This window comes from Artibeus jamaicensis, unplaced genomic scaffold (assembly GCF_021234435.1).
Source record: "Artibeus jamaicensis isolate MK-2021 breed Jamaican fruit bat unplaced genomic scaffold, CSHL_Jam_final contig_700, whole genome shotgun sequence".
In the NCBI taxonomy this organism is placed as follows: Eukaryota; Metazoa; Chordata; class Mammalia; order Chiroptera; family Phyllostomidae; genus Artibeus; species Artibeus jamaicensis.
In genome coordinates this window covers 1,253,171-1,273,555 of record NW_026521930.1, presented here as the reverse complement: position 1 = coordinate 1,273,555, position 20,385 = coordinate 1,253,171, and the positions used below count along the sequence as shown (strand labels likewise).

At 45.3% G+C, this 20,385-nt stretch overlaps 1 protein-coding gene across 2 annotated transcripts; it reads right to left on the bottom strand.

Annotated features, from left to right (window-relative positions):
* Positions 1–8,449: 8,449 nt before the first annotated feature.
* On the bottom strand, positions 8,450–20,385 carry UBFD1 (ubiquitin family domain containing 1). 2 transcript variants are annotated; one of them, XM_037158839.2, is made up of 7 exons: positions 20,236–20,385; positions 19,703–20,041; positions 18,583–18,791; positions 16,122–16,187; positions 15,862–15,967; positions 11,593–11,675; positions 8,450–8,979 (listed from the first exon to the last, which is right to left on the bottom strand). In XM_037158839.2, exons 1-7 carry the CDS (start codon positions 20,258–20,260, stop codon positions 8,869–8,871), a joined length of 939 nt encoding a protein of 312 aa, XP_037014734.1. In that variant the 5' UTR covers positions 20,261–20,385; the 3' UTR covers positions 8,450–8,868. The 2 variants fall into 2 exon arrangements, with proteins under 2 accessions (XP_037014734.1, XP_053527785.1); XM_053671810.1 differs by lacking the exon at positions 8,450–8,979 and adding an exon at positions 14,359–14,427 and having other exon boundaries at positions 11,592–11,675; positions 20,236–20,344.

Here is a 20,385-nt window from a genome sequence, read left to right as displayed (position 1 = left end):
CAAAGTATGTGTGTGAATGAGAACAGTACAGATGGCATGGCATGCATGTAGTTCTAATTGTCTCTGAACACCTGTGCATCTGCTGTAGCAGTTCCCTTTGTGAGAATGACTGTAAGGACTGTCACAACCTGTCTCTCGCCCGATCTCTAGTTCTGCCACACCACCCTTCTCATTGTGCCTCCTCAGATAGCAAGTGCCTCTCAAACATCAGGTGCCCACCACATGTGCAGCACCCCGCCAACAGGTCAATCGTATGCCTCCATTCCCGGGAGTGCACCATCTGCTATGGGACAGTTAGCACCCATATGATGTGCCACATTCTGATTACCCTGATGTAATGAACAGAAAAATATTGCTAAAATTGTTGAACTTGAGTCTGATCATGAAACATCCACAAGGTAAGGCTTTAAAAAAAAAAACATGTCACGGGGAAGCACAGATAATTAAAGAGGAGACTGGAGACATCAACTTCAGGGAAAAGTGGGGCTGGAGGAAGGGGAAGAACAGGAAATTGGAGGACAAAGGGGTCTGTGCAGGGGACATCACATTTCTTAGGAATAATGACAGTGTTATGGCGGTCTGATTAACCTGTTTTCACAAGGTATGCACTGAGTGCTTGGTGAAACATCAGGACTGCAGCTGACTTTCACATGGCTCAGAAATAGAGCAAAACAACCAGTGACTAGGTGACAGCTATATGCACGTATATACTATGTGTGTACATGTGTTCATTCAACTTGTTTGAAATTTGTCCTAATCAGGGAGGAAATTCAACATGACACATGTAACAAATACACAGATGCTGTACATACAACTGGATATCCATTATGAAACTAAATAGGAAATTTTATGCAATCACATGGAAAGACTGCTAAGTGCAGACAGATTATAACCAGCATGACCCCATTTCTCTAAAGCACACCATGTTAATGATTATGACATGATAGAGATAGGGTTTATTTTTGTTCAGTATTTTCTAAATTATAAATACCATGTATTGTGTAATAAATGACACATAAAAGTATGTGGAAACAGACAGTAGTTCAGCAGCTGCTGATCTGACCTGAGGAAAAGCACTTGTGACTGAAGCTTGGGCAGAACTTCCAAGGCTTGGCCACGGAGGGCAGGAGGAGCAGTGTATGCAGAAATGGGAAGGATATGAGTGTGTTCAATCCAGAACACTGCTGCAGCATGAACTGCAGTGCTGTGTCTGTGGTCAAAAACAAAGGGGGTCCTTACAGGGTGGCTGAAGAGTGGGTCAGCAGTGGGAGTGACAGGGTATCCTGTAGGGGAAGCAGCCAGATGTACATACTTGAGCTCCTTTGCTGGTGGCGGTGGAGAAGGTGAACTTAAAGGATGAACCTTGTGGTTCCTGGAAAAAGCCCATGCGAAAAATGTAGATGGAACAACTAGTAAGTCACTATAAAAGTGGCAGAACTCAGGTGAGGAAAAAGGCAAGGGACACCTCACAAGTTTATGCCTTGGGTTGCTTGTACCAAGTCATCTGAAACAGGGACTAGAGGAGGATGAGACTAGAAAGGGGACAGAATTTCAGGTTGGCTCATGGGTTTGTTTGCAAGATATTCATTCAGCACGTAATAATGAACAAGACGATAAGATAAGCCATGGGCTGGAGTGTCTGCACGGTGTGTGCCCTCCCCGTCTGAGAAGGCATTTAGGTGGGAATGACGCCCTCTGTTCCACAGATGGACCCAATGCACTGAAGCCTAAATGAACGCTACTGCTTACAGGGATAGATCACAGCTAAGGCTGAGAAGCTAGAACTAAGTGAGAGATTTGCCAGTCTCGCTAGACTTCAAATTTCTTTATCAAGTACATGTATTACTATCTTAACTTTTTATTTTTAACATTCATGTGAGAGAGAGAGGAGAAAAACACTGATTTGTTGTTCCACCCATTTATGCATTCACTGGTTGATTTTTGTTATGTTCCCTGACTGGAGATTGAACCCACAACTTTGGCGTTATTGTGAGAACGATCTAACCAACTAAGCTACAGCAGCCAGGTCACTGTCTTAGTTTTTTAAATGGTAGCCAATTAATTAACAAATGTTAAGGTCCAAAGTTTTAAAAAATGACTCACAAACACAAGTTAGTGCCCTTAAGACATATGGCTTAAACCAAGGAAAGAAAAAACAAAACGAAACATGGTGAGTTTTCCTAAGTTTTTGACAATAAGGAGTACCTTAATAGAGGAGCACAAGGCAAATCTGGGGTCTGAATCTTAGCCTCCGTTGGTGACAGGCATGACCTTGGCTAAGTCACTTCTTCTCTGAGCCTAAGTTTTCCTCTAATGGGTATGTGGGAGTGACAAGAGGGATGTGGTAAAGTGTTGACAACATAATGCACAAAAGTGCCACAGAGCCTGGCACATGGTAAGATTCAGTGAAGGAGCTGAAGGCAGTGTTTGGAGCAAGTTTCTTGTAGACAGAGTACCCAGAACATGCCTCATCCAAGGCTAGAGCACCAAGATTCTTTCCAAGTGGCATTTATCTGGCACACAGCTGGAGGCCAAACCCTGCTGGATGGTCTGCCAGAGATGCTGTCATCTCCAGTCTGGGGTATTTGCTTGAAAACCCCATGACTCATGATGAATGTAAGTCAACTAGACAGATGCTAACATTATGGTATTTGTGTATTTGTGGAGGGCAGGGTTCACTAAGAGTCTGTTTTGGTACTTTTACTGCAATTTCCTTTGGGGCTGCCTGTCTGATGGAAGCTAAGTTGACAGAGGAGAACAGGGCTAGCAGTTGGAGGGTCAGGTGCCTGGAGCTCTTGCATTGGGCTCAGTTGTATACTCTGCATTTTCCAGTTATCTGAGCCAAATCGCTTTGCCTAAATCCTATGAATTAGGTTTGTCACCAAGAACCAAGTCCTGAGTCATGGAACCCTGGAGTCCAGATTTAGGTGTGGACGGGGAGCCAGTGATCCTCGGAGTAAAGAACTCTGCCCTCTGGGGATGCTGGTTCCCTGACAACTCTTCTGGACTCACAGCCACAGCCGGACATGACAAACCCACAACATAAAGCAAACAGTACTCATGACCAGAAGTGGAGAAGAGATTAGGGGTTATAATAAAAATTAAAAGTATATGGGTGTAAAATATATGGGGGAAATTACCTTTTTAAAAAATATTTTATTTATCTTTAGAGGGGAAGGGAAGGAGGGAGTGAAACATCAATGTGTGGTTGCCTCTCATGCGTCCCCAGCTGGGAACTGGCCTGCAACCCAGGCATGTGCCCTGCCTGGGAATCTAATAGTGATCTTTTGGTTCGCAGGCCTGCGCTCAATCCACTGAGCTATGCCAGCCAGGGTTACTTTTTTAAGATTTTATTTATTTTTACAGAGATGGAAAGGGAGGGAGAAAGAGAGGGAGAGGAACACCAATGTGTAGTTGCCTCTCACACGGCCTCCACTGGGGACTTGGCTCAAAATCCAGGCATGTGCCCTGACAGGGAATCGAACCAACGACCCTTTGGTTCGCAGCCTGCACTCAATCCACTGAGCTACACCAGCCAGGGCGGAAATTACTTTTAAGGTGAGAGAAAAGCCAAAACTATAAAAGTTCAAAGGGTATTAAAACAAGACTAGAATAAGGATTTAAAAACATAAGTATTATTGATTAGAAAAAGAGTTCCAGAAGATATTTTGGTCTGTATATTGAGTGGTATTACTGAACTGATATTACGTGAGGTGACAATGTTGTGCTAAGGTATAACAATGTCCTTCTATTTAGAAGGTACGTGCTAAAATACCCACAGGTGAAATGTGATGACCCTGCACATCTGTCAAATGTTTCAGCAAAATAAAGGGTCTGTGTCTAGAAGAGGAGAAAAATATTGGTTAATATTTTAGCTGGTGAACCAAGGTGAAAAGTGTAACATGGTAAATTTGGCATATTTCAGCTTTGTCAATTTGAAAATTTCCAAAATCAAAAAGGGAAAACAGCAAGGGATTAAAATTAAATGAGGGCGAGAGGGGTAAGAACAGCAAGAAACTTGAAAATCGCGAGTTATAAAATAGGGTAAACAGTAGGAAGAGTTGTATCAGGAGAGTAGGACTGGCTAACAAGGTTTTAGAACAAAAACAGCCTTGATAACCAGGGAAAGGCAAAGGGCAATCCCAGCTGAAAGCAGCCACATGGTGTCACCCAGAGCTCCTGGGGGACAGGCACCTCCACTTCCTAGACAGGCTAATCAGACCACCTCTTGGACAAGAGGAGGAAGAGTTCATTGCTTCTTGCCCTAATGACTGTCTGGCGTGTGGGATCCTCCTTGCAGAAAGGGTTGTTACCTACAGTTAAGAAAATGCAGACACCCCTCCCAAAGGTATAGTATACTTGGACTGCAGTTCACCTCCCTCTCCACCCGAGAAGAGTCAATCACCCTATTCCTCTGAAAGGTGCCTGTAGTAACCATTCAGAACTGGGATAAGATCCGGACCCTCTGCAGAGAGCAGATTCTCGAGATGGGTGCCTGCCAATGTGCAGCATGTAGCAGTGCCCACCATCACTCTCTCCCACACTGGTCAGATCCTTCAGAACTAACAGTGTTGCGTCAAGATTATGAGGTATTGGAATAATGGAAAAGAGCAGGCGCCACGGGACCAGAACTTTGGGGAACATTTTTACAAAGTAGAGGAGAAAGAGAGAGGTCCAGTGGGAGGGGGTACTGGGTCAAAACTAGTTCCAACAAACTATAATCATTATTCATGCCAAGGATTCTGTTTTTGTTTTTTTGGTAATAGATTTCTCTCTCCCTCTTCCCAGGTCTTTGTGGCTGTGGCAAGAACTGGAACTCCATCTCAGTGTGTTCCTAAACATGTCCTCCTAGGCTACTTAGCTGGGTCAAGTCACACAAGGCACAAGTCAGGAGGTGTAAGGACAGTGAGGTGGCACCCCCACCCCCTGGAGGTCAGAGTGGACAGGAGAGGACTGTACTAACAGGAGCATGGCCTTGGCAATGACTTTGACTAATACAAAAGTAAATCAAATCAAATCCCTTTATCAACTGTTTTTTGCAGGATATACTCAAAGCCAAATAAAGAAGACAGGAAAACAACTGACCACAGCTGGCAAAAAAATGGCTCTAAGCCCAGTTCCAAATATTGGTCAACCCCAAATATAGATTAGGCGCATGGAGAATTGGAAGGAAAAAGGACACACAATTAATTATCAAACTTTAATTGATAGGCTAATCTTACAGGATAAACAATAAGACAGCTAGTCAGGTTACACTTTAAAAAAAAATCCAGCAGCGCAAATCTAATAGACTAGATATGTTCATCTCTTCCCAATCAGGCATTTGATTAAAAAACAAAAACCAGAACGGAGCATACACCACAAGGAAATATGGTACTTACGTATATTGTCAATTCATTCTGGAGAACTGTTGTAAGGAAAAAAAATTCTTGGAATTTGGAAAGCAGTAGAACCACTCAGCCTGGCAGGTAAATGGACCAGGTGTTCTGTACTCCGGAGGGCTCCTGACCACCTGTGACTTGAGAGAGACCACCAGGCCCTATTAAGAAAGAGACAGGTGCCAATCCTAACTAGAGGTGACTTCATTACAAAGCCTTAAGGAAAGGGACCATCCTTTTCCAAGACAACAGGCATGAACAGAGGCATGGAGCAAGGGAGAGGTCTCCCTCAGAAGACAGGGTGGAAAGAAAGCTAGTCCTCGCATGGTCTGTGGCAGATTCCATCCCTTCTCTTCCTGCCCCTGGCAAAGAAAGGATTAGCCAAGAACAAGAGCCCAGGATGGCTCTTCCAGGCACATAGTTAAGTAAGAGAAGAAGAAAGCAAGCCTCTTCTGGCTGAAATATGACAGGTTTTCAGAACCGTGGCAATGTGGCAATTAGTCTCTTTGGCCCTTGTGAGGTAAAGCAGCAACTAAGGAGCCTACTGAGGCCTCACTGGCCTTCTGTGTCCACAAATTATAAGAAACTACAGCCTCAGCTCAGTTCAACTTCATTAAGAGCTACTACTACTTGAAGAAGGCCCATTATCAAGTAAAATACTTAACACCAAAGAGTTCAGCAACTGGCAAGTGTAAGTTCTCTGATCAGGCTGACTGACACAAGAGCTGAGCAGGACTGGCCTCAGCATGGATTATACTTTGTCATTATTCGCCCAGTTGCCTCAGGGAAGGAAAGAAGGATAGCATCTGTTAGTAAAGACCTGCAGGAAGACCACCAGCACAAATTCCAGAAGAGAAAGCAGCCCATCAGGAGGCTCAGAGAAGTACCTGCAGGGAAAAGATGCAAAGTCCCTAGACCACCCCCTGCACACTGAACTGCACACTGAAGCCCCTTGGAAGCAGTGCTTCCTCAGATCACCTACATGCCCTGTGCCACCATGAGGGAAGCCACAACCCAGATGAAGAGCTGATCCTCTCTGACAGTGAAGGAATTGCACAGAACTCATCCTGAGGACACGGTAACACTGCGATGCACCTAACGGGTGAGTGCGCCAGCTTGCTAACACAGATGAAGTCTCAGTACATTCTGGACTGTAAGAAAAAAAAGAAGAGACCACTCACAGGACTGAGAGACAAGACAGTGAATACTGCTGGGACCCAGACTCAGATCTAATTAAATACCTCTCCCAGGGCTTCTGGTCCCATCCACCTCTGTTCTCTGAGGGCTTCCAGCAAGATCTCCATGCAAACTGGCCCAGGAGCCAGAGCTCATGACTGCTCTGGCAGGTTCAGTGTGCCCCATCAAACAGCTCCATATGAAAAGACATCATTTACATTATTTATATATAGTATCTTGAAGTAAGGAAAAAAGCACCATTTTACTTAAAATAAAAAGGCTCACACAGGCTTTGGTCCTATCTTGAATGATACCAGCCTGAGTGAGAAGCAGTCTGGCTCTCAGGGAGCAGGGACACACATTCTCATTGGGAGAAAGGGGGGTCTCATGGTGTGGCAGCCACACAAACAGGGAAAATGAGGAGACCTGGCAGGAAGGGCCTCTGAGGGCAGCAGTGTGAGGCCTGTCTGGGGATGAAGACATCTGCTTCGAGAGAAAGAAGTGGTGTGTGGCACTGTCAGGACAAGTCTCCAGGACAGGGGTATTGGCCAACAAACTGAGACAATACCCTGCTTGCTCCATGACCATGTTCTCTGCAGACCTGTCAGCTGTAGAAGAGGCGCAAGAGGAGAGCAGAAGCACCGTTTTCTGCGGGAGCTGCAGCCAACAGCACAGAGAGGCTGCAGTTACTGTTCCATTTTTAAGAATGAAAACAGGCAATGTCTTGGACACTACACTTCAACGAGTGTACTCATGCCCACAAAAAACAAGTGTAGATCTTCCTGCCCAGATGCCTAACTTAGAAATGACTACACCATGAGAAGCATGAGTCTGTCTATACTGGCTGATTCCTGAAGTACAGTTCAGAGGAAAGGGTATAGAATACCATCAGTAACTGGCTCACACATGCTAATACATTTCACAAAATAAGGGGGAACAGCCTAGAATCCAAAATGTCAGGTTTGGAAACTCTTGGCAAGCCTTGCTCTGAGAGCCTGCAGCCAGTGAGAGGACTGCAAAGGCAGCAGCAGAAAAACAGCAAATAGCACAAGGATATCACTCACCAAGAGACTCTCCCTCATTTCAGAGTCAACCAAGCCACAAGGAGACAACAGAGTTCACGTGTACAAAGAACATAAGGGCTAAAACCAGAAGAGGGTGAGCTAATCACAAAAGCAATTTATCCCATTTCGATGTTCCAACATATTGCCAACCCACTAGGTCAGATGTCTTCTTATTGAGAAAGGCAGCATCCCTGAACCTGAAATGAAGGACACTTGAAAACAACACATGAGCAGAAGGAACAAATGGAGAAGTACACTGAAATAATCATTGGACTGCTTAAGAATTTCTTGAAACTTCTATAATGGGCCCATGAATATATGGCTGTATAAACTGTCTTCCACCTGGTTCCTCTTTGAAGAAGGCCTGTGGCAGCCTGGGAACTGTGGCTTTCGGAGCAGCACAGCCAGGCACACCTCTGGCAGGCTGGGCATCAAAACCAACTTGGTGAGGGCTATAGATAACTCACTGATTGGTGCCCAAAAGGCAAGACATTTTGACAAGAGTCACTGTGTAATACTCTGCTGCTCACCGGAAACCACAGCACATTTTCGTGCTCCCTGACCAAGATCCCAGCACTTTCCTCCCACTGCACACTCAAGCGCAGCAGTACAGCAGGAGGGATGCCAGCAAGGGCAGCAGTGATGAGGTACAAAAGTGGAACTGACATCTTTGGGTTTTCAAAACAAAAACTCAAATCTAGGAAGTGAGAAAATGAAAAACAGAAAGAATTAAGTCTGAATCAATAGAAAAATATGGCTTACCAACCCTCCCACTTTGCATACAATTTTATATGAAAAAGGACAAAAATAACCCAACTCATCACAACACAGTCCAAATGTTTACAACCAAAGATTTATGAAAATATTTCAGTTAAAATCACTTAAAAAAAACAAAGCAGAAATCTTTTGACCATTCCTTTCTAAACAAAACCTTAGCAAATCTATTCTTGAACACACTTAAGAGTATTCCACACAACACATTCGGAATTCAGATTTATTGATTTCCACTGTACTGACTTTTAAAATGGTATGAAGCTGACTGCAAGAAAGGGAACTGGTGATTTTAAGTTAAAATTAAGCTAAGGGTGAAAGAACATCACCTCTGGCTTCGGTCACCACATCACCTTAGATTGGATATAGATTGTTTTTGAACAAAGTTCCAGAACTCTGAAATCCAGGGATGCTGCAGGCCTCTCCCAGCAATGTCCTTCACTTTGGGTCAGTCTCCTGGGCCAGAGGTGAAAGTGCTTTCAAAAATACTGCCACTTCCCCAGCACAGTGTCTTTGATTGCATCCACATATTGAGTTGGAACCCAGTACACCCAGTAGTAAGAGGCTTCTGTGGGGCCCAACTGAAATGCCTGGAAGGGAAAAAGGAAAACCAAGCAACACTTCAGAGGTTGGGAGACTGAGCAGCAGCACAACAAACACAGGGGAGGGCTGAAAAGAGACTTAGAAAGAGAAGGAGGAAAAAACCTGCATGTGGCGAGCATTCTCTTGCCACCCCCTCAAAAAAAAAGAAAAAAACAACAACAAAAAACACCCCCAAACAAACAAAGCAGCAGCAGCAAGAGGGATATAAACACAGCCGACCCTAGAGCAGTGGTTCCCAAACCCAAATGTACATCAGAGCCACTTGCAGGGCTAGGTGAAGCCTGAGAGTCTGTAATTGTACCGAGTTCCCAGGAGATGTGACACTGCTGATCCAGAGACCCATTTGGGAACCGCTGCCCTAGAAAAACTGCCACGCATGCACAAGGAATGAACGTTCAAAGCAGCACTGCCAGAAATGGTAAAAAACTGGAAAGAACCTACATACCCGCCAGTGAGGGAATGCAAAATTAAAAGTGACATGGCCTATTCACATGAACATTGGATCACTTTTAAAAGGTATAAACTGGATCTATGGTAAATAACAGACAGATCATAATGTTGAACCAAAAAAGCAAGCTGCAGAACGATACATACCATGATACCACTTATGAAAACTGAAAAAACACAAAACAGTACTGAAGCTTGTTCATGGACATACATGAAAACAAAAGCAGAGCAGGGAAGATCCATGGGATAGAGGGGAGTGGGGAAGGGGAAGACAACAGGGATGAATTCACTGTTGGTAAATTTTCTTTTATTAAAAAGTGATTCAAAGAAAGTCACAAAATATTTACAACTGTCATTTCTTGGTGACAGATATATGAATTTATTATAGTACTCACTGTTCTGTATTTTTAAAGATTTCTCTAAAAATAACAAAGCACAACTACCCCTTTCTAATGTGACCTCTGACATATTAATCTAGCTAATAAAATGGCATCTGCAAAGAGGGAAATATGTTAATTAGGACAAAAGTAAAGGTGCTAATTAATAAATGTTTAGAAAAGAAATAGGTGATCAGAGCCATTTGCTGTCAGAAACGACTCCAGAAAAAAAAAATGAGCATTTAAACGAAATCTAAGGCACTGCTCAGCCATACCACCAATCACTTAAGAGGTTTAAACTGGCACACTCAGCTTCTGTAAACTCTTTTCACCAGGCTGCCTGAAAACTGGAGCTGCAAACTGAGAACACAAATGCTTCAAAGGGCAGTGCAGACCAGATGAAAATATTAAAACCCAACTTTCAAAACAAAAAAATAACTGAGCAAGAGAACAATTCACCTGTAGTCCTTTAAAGACCACTGAGACCAGGAGTGGAAGAGTTACCAGAGGGCCCCAAAGCAGCCCCAGGGTGTCGTCACTATGGGCTCAGAGCCACCTAGGAGCTCTGCCAACCCAGCCACAGCCTTGTTTCTGTGCCTCCCAGTTGAACTGACAGGCACGGCAGGAGAGGGGACAGGACAAATGACAGACCTTTCCTTGAGTACAGGTATCTGCCATCTGTCTACACAAGGCTGCCATGATGCTAGATCCCCTTTTTGGGGGATCTTCCAACATCTCTGTCTGCCATGGACTTTGTGTGACACCACACGCCGGTCAGACCACTATTGCTCCTTCTCCCTGAGGCAGGGCCAACATACCTGATGTATGGGCATTGAAAAATCTGCCTCCTCAGAGAGAGAATGGTAGGCAACCACCCTCACCCTGTCACTGCTCAGGTCAGATTCATGTCATAACAATTTCAAAGTTTGGGTGACTAACTTAATTTTTAAAGGGGCCTCTCCAGCCCTGACCAGTGTGGCTCCATTGGTTGAATGTCATCCTGCAAAGTGAAACGTCACTAGTTCAATTCCCAGTCAGGACACATGCTTGAGTTGCAGGCCGGTCCCCAGCTGAGGTGTATGCAAAAGGCAGCAATGTTTCTCTTTCTCCCTCCCTTTCCCTCTCTCTAAAAATAAATAAATAAAGTCTTTAAGGAAAAAAATGGCCCCTCCAAACAGTGCTGGGAAGTAGAAGGGGTATGTCTAAGCTGCTCAGTTCATCACTGAACTCTTGCTTCATTCTGCACAGACTTGAGCACATCTGCCAACATTGCGTCTCGGGAACACACAGCCTTGCCATTAGACTGGACCTCCATAAGGACGATGTCCACAGACCCAGCCTCCCCACAGGAGCCCGGCCACCTGACAGCCATAGCCTGGGAAGGGCAACACCATCCCAAGGGGGAAGGTCTAGTGGCCCAAACACCACGACTAGTGGGAGGTTTCATTCTGTATGTAAGAAAAGTTAAATGAAAACCCACAAACCATTCTTCCTCGCTACATTTATTCTCCTGGTCTAAAAACAAAGTATTACAACTAAAAAGGAGGCAAAAGAGATTCAACGTATCCCATTTAAACTGTGGGAAGGTAGGGGGGTTGCTGCAAAATAAAAGAGAACTAGGACTAGGTCACAGACTAAGTTATAAGTAGATGAAGGAAACGAAAGTCTGAGACCATGCATCTCCTGAATACTGAGTGTCCTCCTGAGGTCACCTCAGTGCCTGCTAGAGGAGCAGAAGTGGGAGCCAAGAGAGGCCACAGCACACCAGCTACTTACCATCATGTGGTAGTCTTCATGTCCTTCAATGGGTTCACTGACCACATTTTTAATGGAGCCCATGGGTAATTTCTCAGTCCGCTCTAGGTTGAGAGGAATGATGATCATTATTCAAAGGCTCTCCTGTTCTACTCCTGTGACTCAGCAGTCCCTAGTCAGCGCTAGTAACTTTGGAGCCTACTGTAAGCTCAAATCACTCATGCCCCCTAGGGATGATGGGGCAGGACCTTCTCACAGCTCCTGGAGTCCTGCGTGGGAGCTGGGAACTTCTTAGGAGCAAATTTGGACCAGGATATGGCAATGTATAGTAAAGGTCTCTGAGGACAGAGGTATCTCTTTCCTGGTGTTATTTTTAAAAGTATAACAATTAATAAGTACTCAAATTCCACTGCATCCTTACTGCCCAAGTCCAACACCTTTGGTGCCTGGGACAGGCAAGAGGACCAAGAGCAAAGAGACACTATCGAGCCCCTGGGGCTCCCCCCAAAAAGACGACTGTTGGGGATGTATGACCAGTCTCTGTCCAAAGATCCTGCTCCCTTGCCCCCCCATCCCTCCTGTGATCCCCTACCCTTCCATATACACATCCTTAAAAGTTCTCTTAAAACATTTACACCTTCTTATGATTAACACTTAAAATACCATTTGGCACACAGGGTCAGAAAACATTTTGCAGTAAGTTTAAGGGTGCCAGGTATGCAAGTGGTAGCAACAAGCGATGCCTGCAGAAAGAGGAGACTGCTGGCAGTGAGCATGTGCGGCAGGAGGGGGTGATGGAAGGAGAGCTACAGAGGGCCTGCCACCAGGAAACCACCACCCAGAAGCAGCACACACCTCAGGAAGGGGAGAAACGCTCAGCAAAGTTAAACCAAGTTTTAAAAAAACATTAAAGGCACCCTTGCCATTGTGGCTCAGTTGGCTGGGCATTGTCCTGCAAAGCAAAAAGGTCACCAGTTCAATTCCTAGTCAGGTCACATGCCTAGGTTGCAGGCCTGGTCCCTAACTGAGGTGCGTGCAAGAGGCAACTGATTGTTTCTCCTCTGAATCAATGTTTTCTCCCTTTCTCCCTATCTCACCCTCTCTCTAAATAGATAAATAAAATCTTAAACACAAAAACAACATTAAAGCCTTTGCAGAAAGAAAACTCTGGAAAAGGTATAATCTGAAAACAGTAACTTGACAAAAGAACTAGGAATTTAGAGGCTAAGGTTCTAGTCTAGTTGATGAGTTGAGACATTTTATTTCTGTTCTGCGGGCCTTGGTCTACGAAAATTGGGGGTGGGGAGAATGGAACTGAAGATATTCATTCCACTTTTGACTTTCAGTGGCTCAAAAACAGTGACCCACAGGCAAGACCTGACTAGCTATGTCTTTAAAGATGAAAACTTCTTGACACACCACCATCTTGAAATGTCCAGCAATTTTCATAATATAGATTTCTGCCTTAAAAAAAAATGCGCAAGATATAACACTCCTGAGGTCCATGCTCATGACTGACAAACAGCTAGGATACAGATGCCTCATCCCTACCAACAGGACACAGTGGCAGTGCTCTCCTATGCTTGCCATTCACGCTTCCTACTGAGAGCCTGTTCTTCTCACTCCACGAGGCCTAAGGCTTGTGAGTCCTGCCACACAAGCCACCAGTTTACTTGTATCACTCAGTAAAGCACCCCTCTGAGAAAGGCTGACTAGCTGTTGGAAAGAGGCTGACAGTAGTGTCTGGCGAGCAGAAAGATGAAGCCAGTGGCTGAGAGCCAACTCCCAGAACAAGCTGTCCTCTGCAGGACTGCTTATGACACTCAGGTGACAGGATTCATGGGCAGGTGAGAAGAGCGCCTGAACTACACTGATGCAGGGCTCTAGGTAGTAGTGAACATCTTAGATGTGGCCAACCCCCGAAGGAAGGCATGAGTTGATGGCCACACTCTCCAGGAAGGCTGATGACTTAGGAGGCTGTCAATAGCCGTGATGCACTAACACACTGAGGATCTTCCAGAGTTCTCCTTCATGCCAAAGTGGGAGGGTGGCTGCTCCCTCAAGCTAAAGCAGACCTCCAACACAGGCACAGCAGATTCTCTTAAGTCCCCGCTGTCAGGACCGTGTTTCCTACAATACTTCCTAACACAGAAATGTTCCCCGAGGAACCAACCAGCATGCACAGATGGACTTCTCATCCAGACTGCCCGGTTGCATCCACCCTCTGGGCCACTGGTGTCCTTCTGGATGAGCCTTAGCCACTGCCTTCCATTCAGCCACCAGAAGGAAGAAGCAGAGATTTAGCGAGTGAATATGATGATGGAGGACTATGCCCAACCACCTGCGAAGTCATGGAGAAGTGAGGAGCTGACAGAAGTGGGCGGCTCACAAACAAAGAACCAACGGGATGACAGGATCAGCTCGGCAGAAGAAAATGACATATTAAAGGGGTCAAAGGCCCTTGGAAGAACTGGGGAGCCCTTAGATAGTTCGCAAAATTTGCTCTGATCATGCAGTCAGAATCGAAGGTGAAAGAATACAGCAGGTTACCACACAATCATTTGAAAACTTAAGCATTTCTGGCATGTCTTTGTTCACTTTCAGAACCAAGATGGGGATGAAAACAAGAATATTTTAGATAATAAAAATCTCACTCCCATGACCCCAACCCTGTTTATTTTCCATAAAACTTTGGTCCCATGTGAAGTAGAATCACGCTAATGGCCTGTCCCTGAAACCAATTAGCCTCAGAGGTCAAAATCCCCTGTACTTCTCTTTAGAGTTTACCTCAAACACTGAACATCTACAGTGCTGGCAGAAACAGGTGAGTTAGGCATGTTCGGTCCCCTCCGGAATCTAACAGGGGACAGACAAGTCAGAGAGTAATGAGTGCTCTGGGGACACAAATGAAGTGTTTTATGAACAGAAGCGGCAGGGTGGGAGGGGGTGTGTGTCAGAGAAGGCTCATTAGGAGAACATTTAAGTAGGGCCTTGGAAGATTTTATTATAACAAGGAATGAGAAAAAGGCTTGCAGGTAAATGCACGGCATAAGCAAAGACACAGAGCTGTACAGAGCATGTGGGGGAAGTTCAGTGAGTGGTGCAGCTTGAATACACAGGGTGTGACAAGGCAAGCAGGGCAGGAAGCTAGGTCAAAAATTTAAACTAGGGTTCCATCATTGAGAATACTGAACACTACGGTTAGGCATTTGAACTTGGCTTTAAAGAGCCAAAGGTTTTTGAGCACAAAAACCAGTGATTAAAAAAAAAAAAAAAAAAAACAGTACAGAGGATGGGCAGGACAGAAAAGACCAGAAATGGGTCAGGGAAACAGGTTAACTTCTTTCATGGACCAAGTTTAGAGAGGCTAGGAGTCTTAAGCAGCAGGATGAAATGGCAAAGAAAAAGATCCAGGTAATTCTGGAGTGTAACTGATGAAACTTCGATCCATCTGGGGGAAGAAAATGGGAATATACAGTTCCCAGCAAAAAGCAAGCCTGACCCAGAGAGCACAGGTTGGGGCTGGTGGGGATATGCAAAGAGCTACCAGATTGAGGCGTAGGCAGGTCCCCAGTACTAGGAAAACTGCAGCTAGTACAAGGGCAAACTCCCATTTTGGGGGGCCAGGTGGGCAATGTAAATGAAGGATGTTGGCTACATATAGGCTAACTGAGCCAGTGAGAATGGTTAGCCATGCCCATGTGTGACTACTACTTGGCTCCAGCGGCTACTTACCATGTGAGCATGCAGGACCAGACTGGCTGGATCTTTTTATTTTTTTCAAGAGGAGCCAAAAATCAGATCAAGTGAAATCTCCAAGTTTTTTTTTAATATTTTTTATTTATTTTTAGAGAGAGGAGGAGGGAGGAAAAGAAATGATGCAAGAGAGAAACATCCAATTGGCTGCCTCTCATATGCTCCCTGACCAGCAAACCAGGAATGAGCCCTGACCGGGAATTGAACCAGTGACCTTTCGGTTTGCAGCATGACACTCAACTCACTGAGCCACACTGGTCAGGGCTAAACTCTGGTTTTGGGGTACACCTGGAGAACCAATGTTTGATATACTGGCCCTGAGATCACACTGAAAAGGAGGGAAAGGGGTCCAAACAGAAGGTAGGTATCTAAAACCAAAATCCCCCCCTCCAAAAAATATATATAAATAAAAGCAAAACCAAAAGCCAGGAGCATGCAAAACACAGCGGAGATTTCAGAATGAGGAGCAGAACTGAGTACTGCTGGTCACCAGAGGTAGTAAGTCAGGAGGAGGCTGCAAGCAGTAACATGTACCTTTAGTGCCGATCCATAGTTGGTCTTGTTCTAGCTTAAAGGTGAGTCTCACTTTTCCTCCAGACTTATTGTACATGCCGGACAAAGGGACCGTAGGGAGGCGCTCCTGGAGGTACAAGAGTGTGGTAAGAGAGGGAGGGACCAGAAACAAAGTAGGACAAAACAGGAGAAGGGACAGGATGCCAGGACAAGAGCACAGGAAACTCAAGAAGTCAGGTGGACCTCATTTTCAGAATGTTCAACGAAGGAGTATGGCTTACCTGGGCCCCCTTAACAGATGGCATCACATCTTCGGGTTTTCCTTTATCCAACACTTTCCTGTGTTGCTATAACATAAGTCAGAAGAGATCATTAAATGAAAGTTGATTGCATTTTTGTCATTTTACTACCTCTGAAAAACAGGATGAAGTAAGCAAGCCTTAATGTTCTAGTTCAAAAGCTTGTACTATCTATAGCAGATACTACTAAACAGCACTGTCCAGCAGAACTTTGTGTTGATAGAAACATGTGGCTATTAAGCACTTGAAATAAGGCCAGTAGGACAGAGAAAATGAATCCTCAGTTTCACTGAATTTTAATCAGCCACATATGTCAATCATACCAGACCTCAAAGTTCTAGAGAAAGCAGGATTTCCAGACTGCTAATTTGAAGAAAATCTTCTTCTTCCCCTCCCCAACTCACCACTAAAAGGATTCAACATTAACCTAAGAGAGCCACAAAGGGTGTTACTCTCAAGACAGGTACAAAATGATAGCACTTTTGTCAACTTTAAACTCCCAAAGACACTCTACCATTACTAACAATCAGCCTGACTGCCTAACAGGACATTTCCTCCACAAATGGAGACTGCAGAAGTTTTCCCTGCTGCCTCACCCTCAACCCCAACTAGACTGAAAGTCTGAAGAACTACATTTCCAAAGATAAATGTTGATACTCTATACTCTGACATTAAGAAGACTCTAACCCAGCCCACCCCAAGAGTTTGAGGCAGCTCCTTACGGGTTCCTAGTAAGGCTCAAGGCCCCTTAGACAGCTCCTGACCAGCCCACACACTGGAATCTTACTTCTGCCCCATCTATGGCTATATAGGTAAAGATACTTTAGTAAAGCTAGAACTACAGGGCAATGAGTAGGCAGAGTGTAAAAAATTAACCAACTTTTAGCAGCAGGTGATCATTAGCCAGCTCAAACCATTACTGGCATGGCAGAAACCCCCAGTAGTAATAAACTCAACACTGCCAGATTGCTAGCAAAGGGTCCCCTATATATTATCCCTAGATTCCTGAAGAGCTAATAAAAAGTCACAAGGATGGGTCATTCTCATGAGGCCATGTTATGCCTCATAACTGGCATTAATGAAGCACAGCAGCATGGATTACAAGCTGAATTTAACTCATACCTCACATGTATCCATTGAAGAATTTCCCCTGCACTGTGGAAAACAGTTCAAAACCTGTTAAGCTAGGATTAGTAACTCAAAACCTGTATTTAAGAGGCATGTGTGCTCCCAGGGTGTGGCCAGTGGGAATGCTCACTCACGTCTGCATTCTCATACTTGACATTTCACACACATGGTGGAAGAAAACAGGAAAATGGAAATGAACTCAATTGGTTACAAGACATCATAACCCCATATTTGTGTCCAAATAAACACCTTTTAGATGTTAATGTAAGTTTATAACCCTTTATCTGAAATGCTGCAGGCAAACTGCTTTGAATGTTTGAATGTAAAACCCAAAAGTTTTAGGGGTTTTATAAATGTAATATAGTTTTAAAATACGTTATGTAATGTCCTCCACGTATTCTGGCGCCGCATTTTGTCACCAAACACATTAACATTTCTATGGCAAAACATGAATGTTCACACTAATGCTGGTCAGGTTCTGCTGCCATATTTAGAAAAACATATTTGAAGGCTTGGAAGCACACATAAGGGAATATGAGCCTGTAACAGAAAATTGTGTCCTTCTCGCACTCTTGGTCATATGCCTGGCTGCCTATGATCACTAAACCTTGGTTCCAGCTGGTCCACTCTACTCAGGGTACAGGTTAGGATGAGAATACCTATTTTCCTAGAACCCTATTAACAGTGTCCAGGAGGCTGCCTAACAATAGCTGGTATTTACTGGATAATAAGATGACAAGTGATGGCTCTTCCAACCAGCTCCAAACTGAGCCACAAAGAATATGAAAAATCAGGCCCCCATTTCACAGACCAGGAGAGGGGGGGAAAATCAGCACAGTTATCTTTCTAGTGAGGTTAATTTGGCTTCCTGAAATGCTCAGTTTTAGAGGAACCTTTGTAAGCTACTGATTTTCATGCCTTTCCAGAAAAGGACTTGTTGACTTGGGGGAAACACCACCAAAAACCAAATGTAAGCACCTGCACAAAATGGGGAGTTAGTTCTAGCAATGGCATTTTTCTCTGGCTGGCAATGAACAGAAGAGAAACCTGTATCTGATTCTGAAGCCTGCCTTTGCAAAGGCCTTATCCTAAAGTAGATAGACTTGAGACACACTGACCCGCCAGATGAGACAAAGTTGCAAATCTCAGGTAGTTGTCACCTCCACTCAACAGCCAGCCGCACCCAACTGCTGCCATAAATTTCCATCATGGGCCCTGTCCAAAAAGGAGCTTATTCTAGGGAGAATATCACCAACCACGGCTTCAGAGGACAAAGCCTCAAACTTCCCAGGATTAGCAATCATGACAAACTCACTTTCTGCCTGCACAGTGGCTCCTTCTTGTTCTCTTCAGCCTTGGCATCCTGTTGCGCAGAGTCTTTGGGTGTGTTTACTGCTAAAACATCATTTATTGTGGAGCCAACCACCATGATCTTGGCTCCGCTGGCCACCTTTATTTCCCTCAACGTCTTATCTTCAGGGACGAGTCCCTTATACATGACTTTCTGCATGGCTGGTGGGAGACCTTGGGAAAAGGTAGCAGACAGTGAAAGAAAGAATCGAAAAACATACTTGGACCAGGGCTCTTTGGCAACAGACCCCAAAGTGAATACTGCTCTACCACTCTTAGTTTTGCACACTTGGGCAATTCACAACCTGTCTCAGCCTCAGTTTCCAGAACTTTATACTACTGATGACAGGAGCTCCCTCTGTATGTACTTGTTTTAAGGATTACGAGATAGGGCAAACAGTACTTAGTGTAGCCCCTGGTATTCAGTAATTGTACAGTAAATATTAGCTGTCATTCATTCCAAATTATTCCTCAATCTTCTATTCACTCAAATATTAAGTGAGAGTCCACAAGCCTCAGGGATACAAAAGCCAGTAAGGATCAAGATTTTTTTTCTTTAATGGAGCTTACAGGCTACGTGGAAAAAGCTTAAAAAAGAAATCATTTCAGATGGCAAAGTGCTGTAAACAAGAAAAAAACTAAGTAATAGGAACACCTGTGAAGGGGCCAGCATGATGGTCACCAGCACTGTTTCCTAAACTTCCCTCATAAAAATTACCTCGTATTCGCAAAAAATAAACTCCTGGCCACATTCCAGGCCTACTGAATCAAAATCTCCATGGAAAGGGGCTTAAGTTTAATAAGAACATTAAGTGGTTTTTATTAGAAATGTTTGTGCAACACAAGTTAGAAGCTTTGGGCCTGGGCCTCAATCCCAGCTCAGCCACTTAGTAGCTTTACAATACCAGGACTCATTTTGCCTATCTAAGTAATGGGCATCCTAGTACCCACTTCAGAGAACTGCTGTCAGCACGGACACAGCTGATACTGGAACAGTGGCCAGCAGGGTACTAGCAGAGTGTAAGCACCACGAATTGCAGGAGAGGTGGGGAAGGCGGCAGTGGCTGTCGTGCCATGGGAATTACCTGTAATCGAGTGAATCTTCTGTTTCAGCTCGGAACCTGTGCTGTCCAGAGGAAATTTCACGTCGTGCTTAGTCTTGTTCCAGATGATCTTCAGGTCCACCAACTCCCTTCCCGTGCCGCCGCCGCCCGCATCCTCGCCATTGCTGACCGAAGCCTGAGCCACGGGGTCCCCAGGGGGCTGGGCCGGGGCCGGCTGCAGGCTGCTTAGCGCAACACAGGCGTCCTCGGTCGCCACCCCCACGCCCGCTGCGGCTTCAACCTCCACGCAGTTGAGGGGCCGCGCGGGCGCCTCGGCCGCCACCGTCTCAGCCTCAGTGTCCATGCCAGCCTCCTCCATGCCTGCAAGGGGGTCAGGGGTGGGCGCTCGCCTCGGGCTGGGCCTGGGACTGGACTCCGCCCGGGCGCCGCCGCACCCCAGCTCCCGAACGAGGAATTTCCTCCCCAGAATCCCCACCTTGGGCCAGGCCGTGTCCCCAAAAAGAAACCGCTCCACTCCGGCCCAACCCGGGCGCCCGCCATCCCGCCACACTCACCATCCGGGGACCCGGCCGCCGCCATGATGATTGTGTACAACACCCACCGCGCACGCAGGGAGCGCTGGGAAAAGGAGACCTGGCGGAGATTGGCCCCCGAAGCAGCCCCTAATCTCGCTCGGACTGGCCGGAAACAGGTGGAGGTTTCTA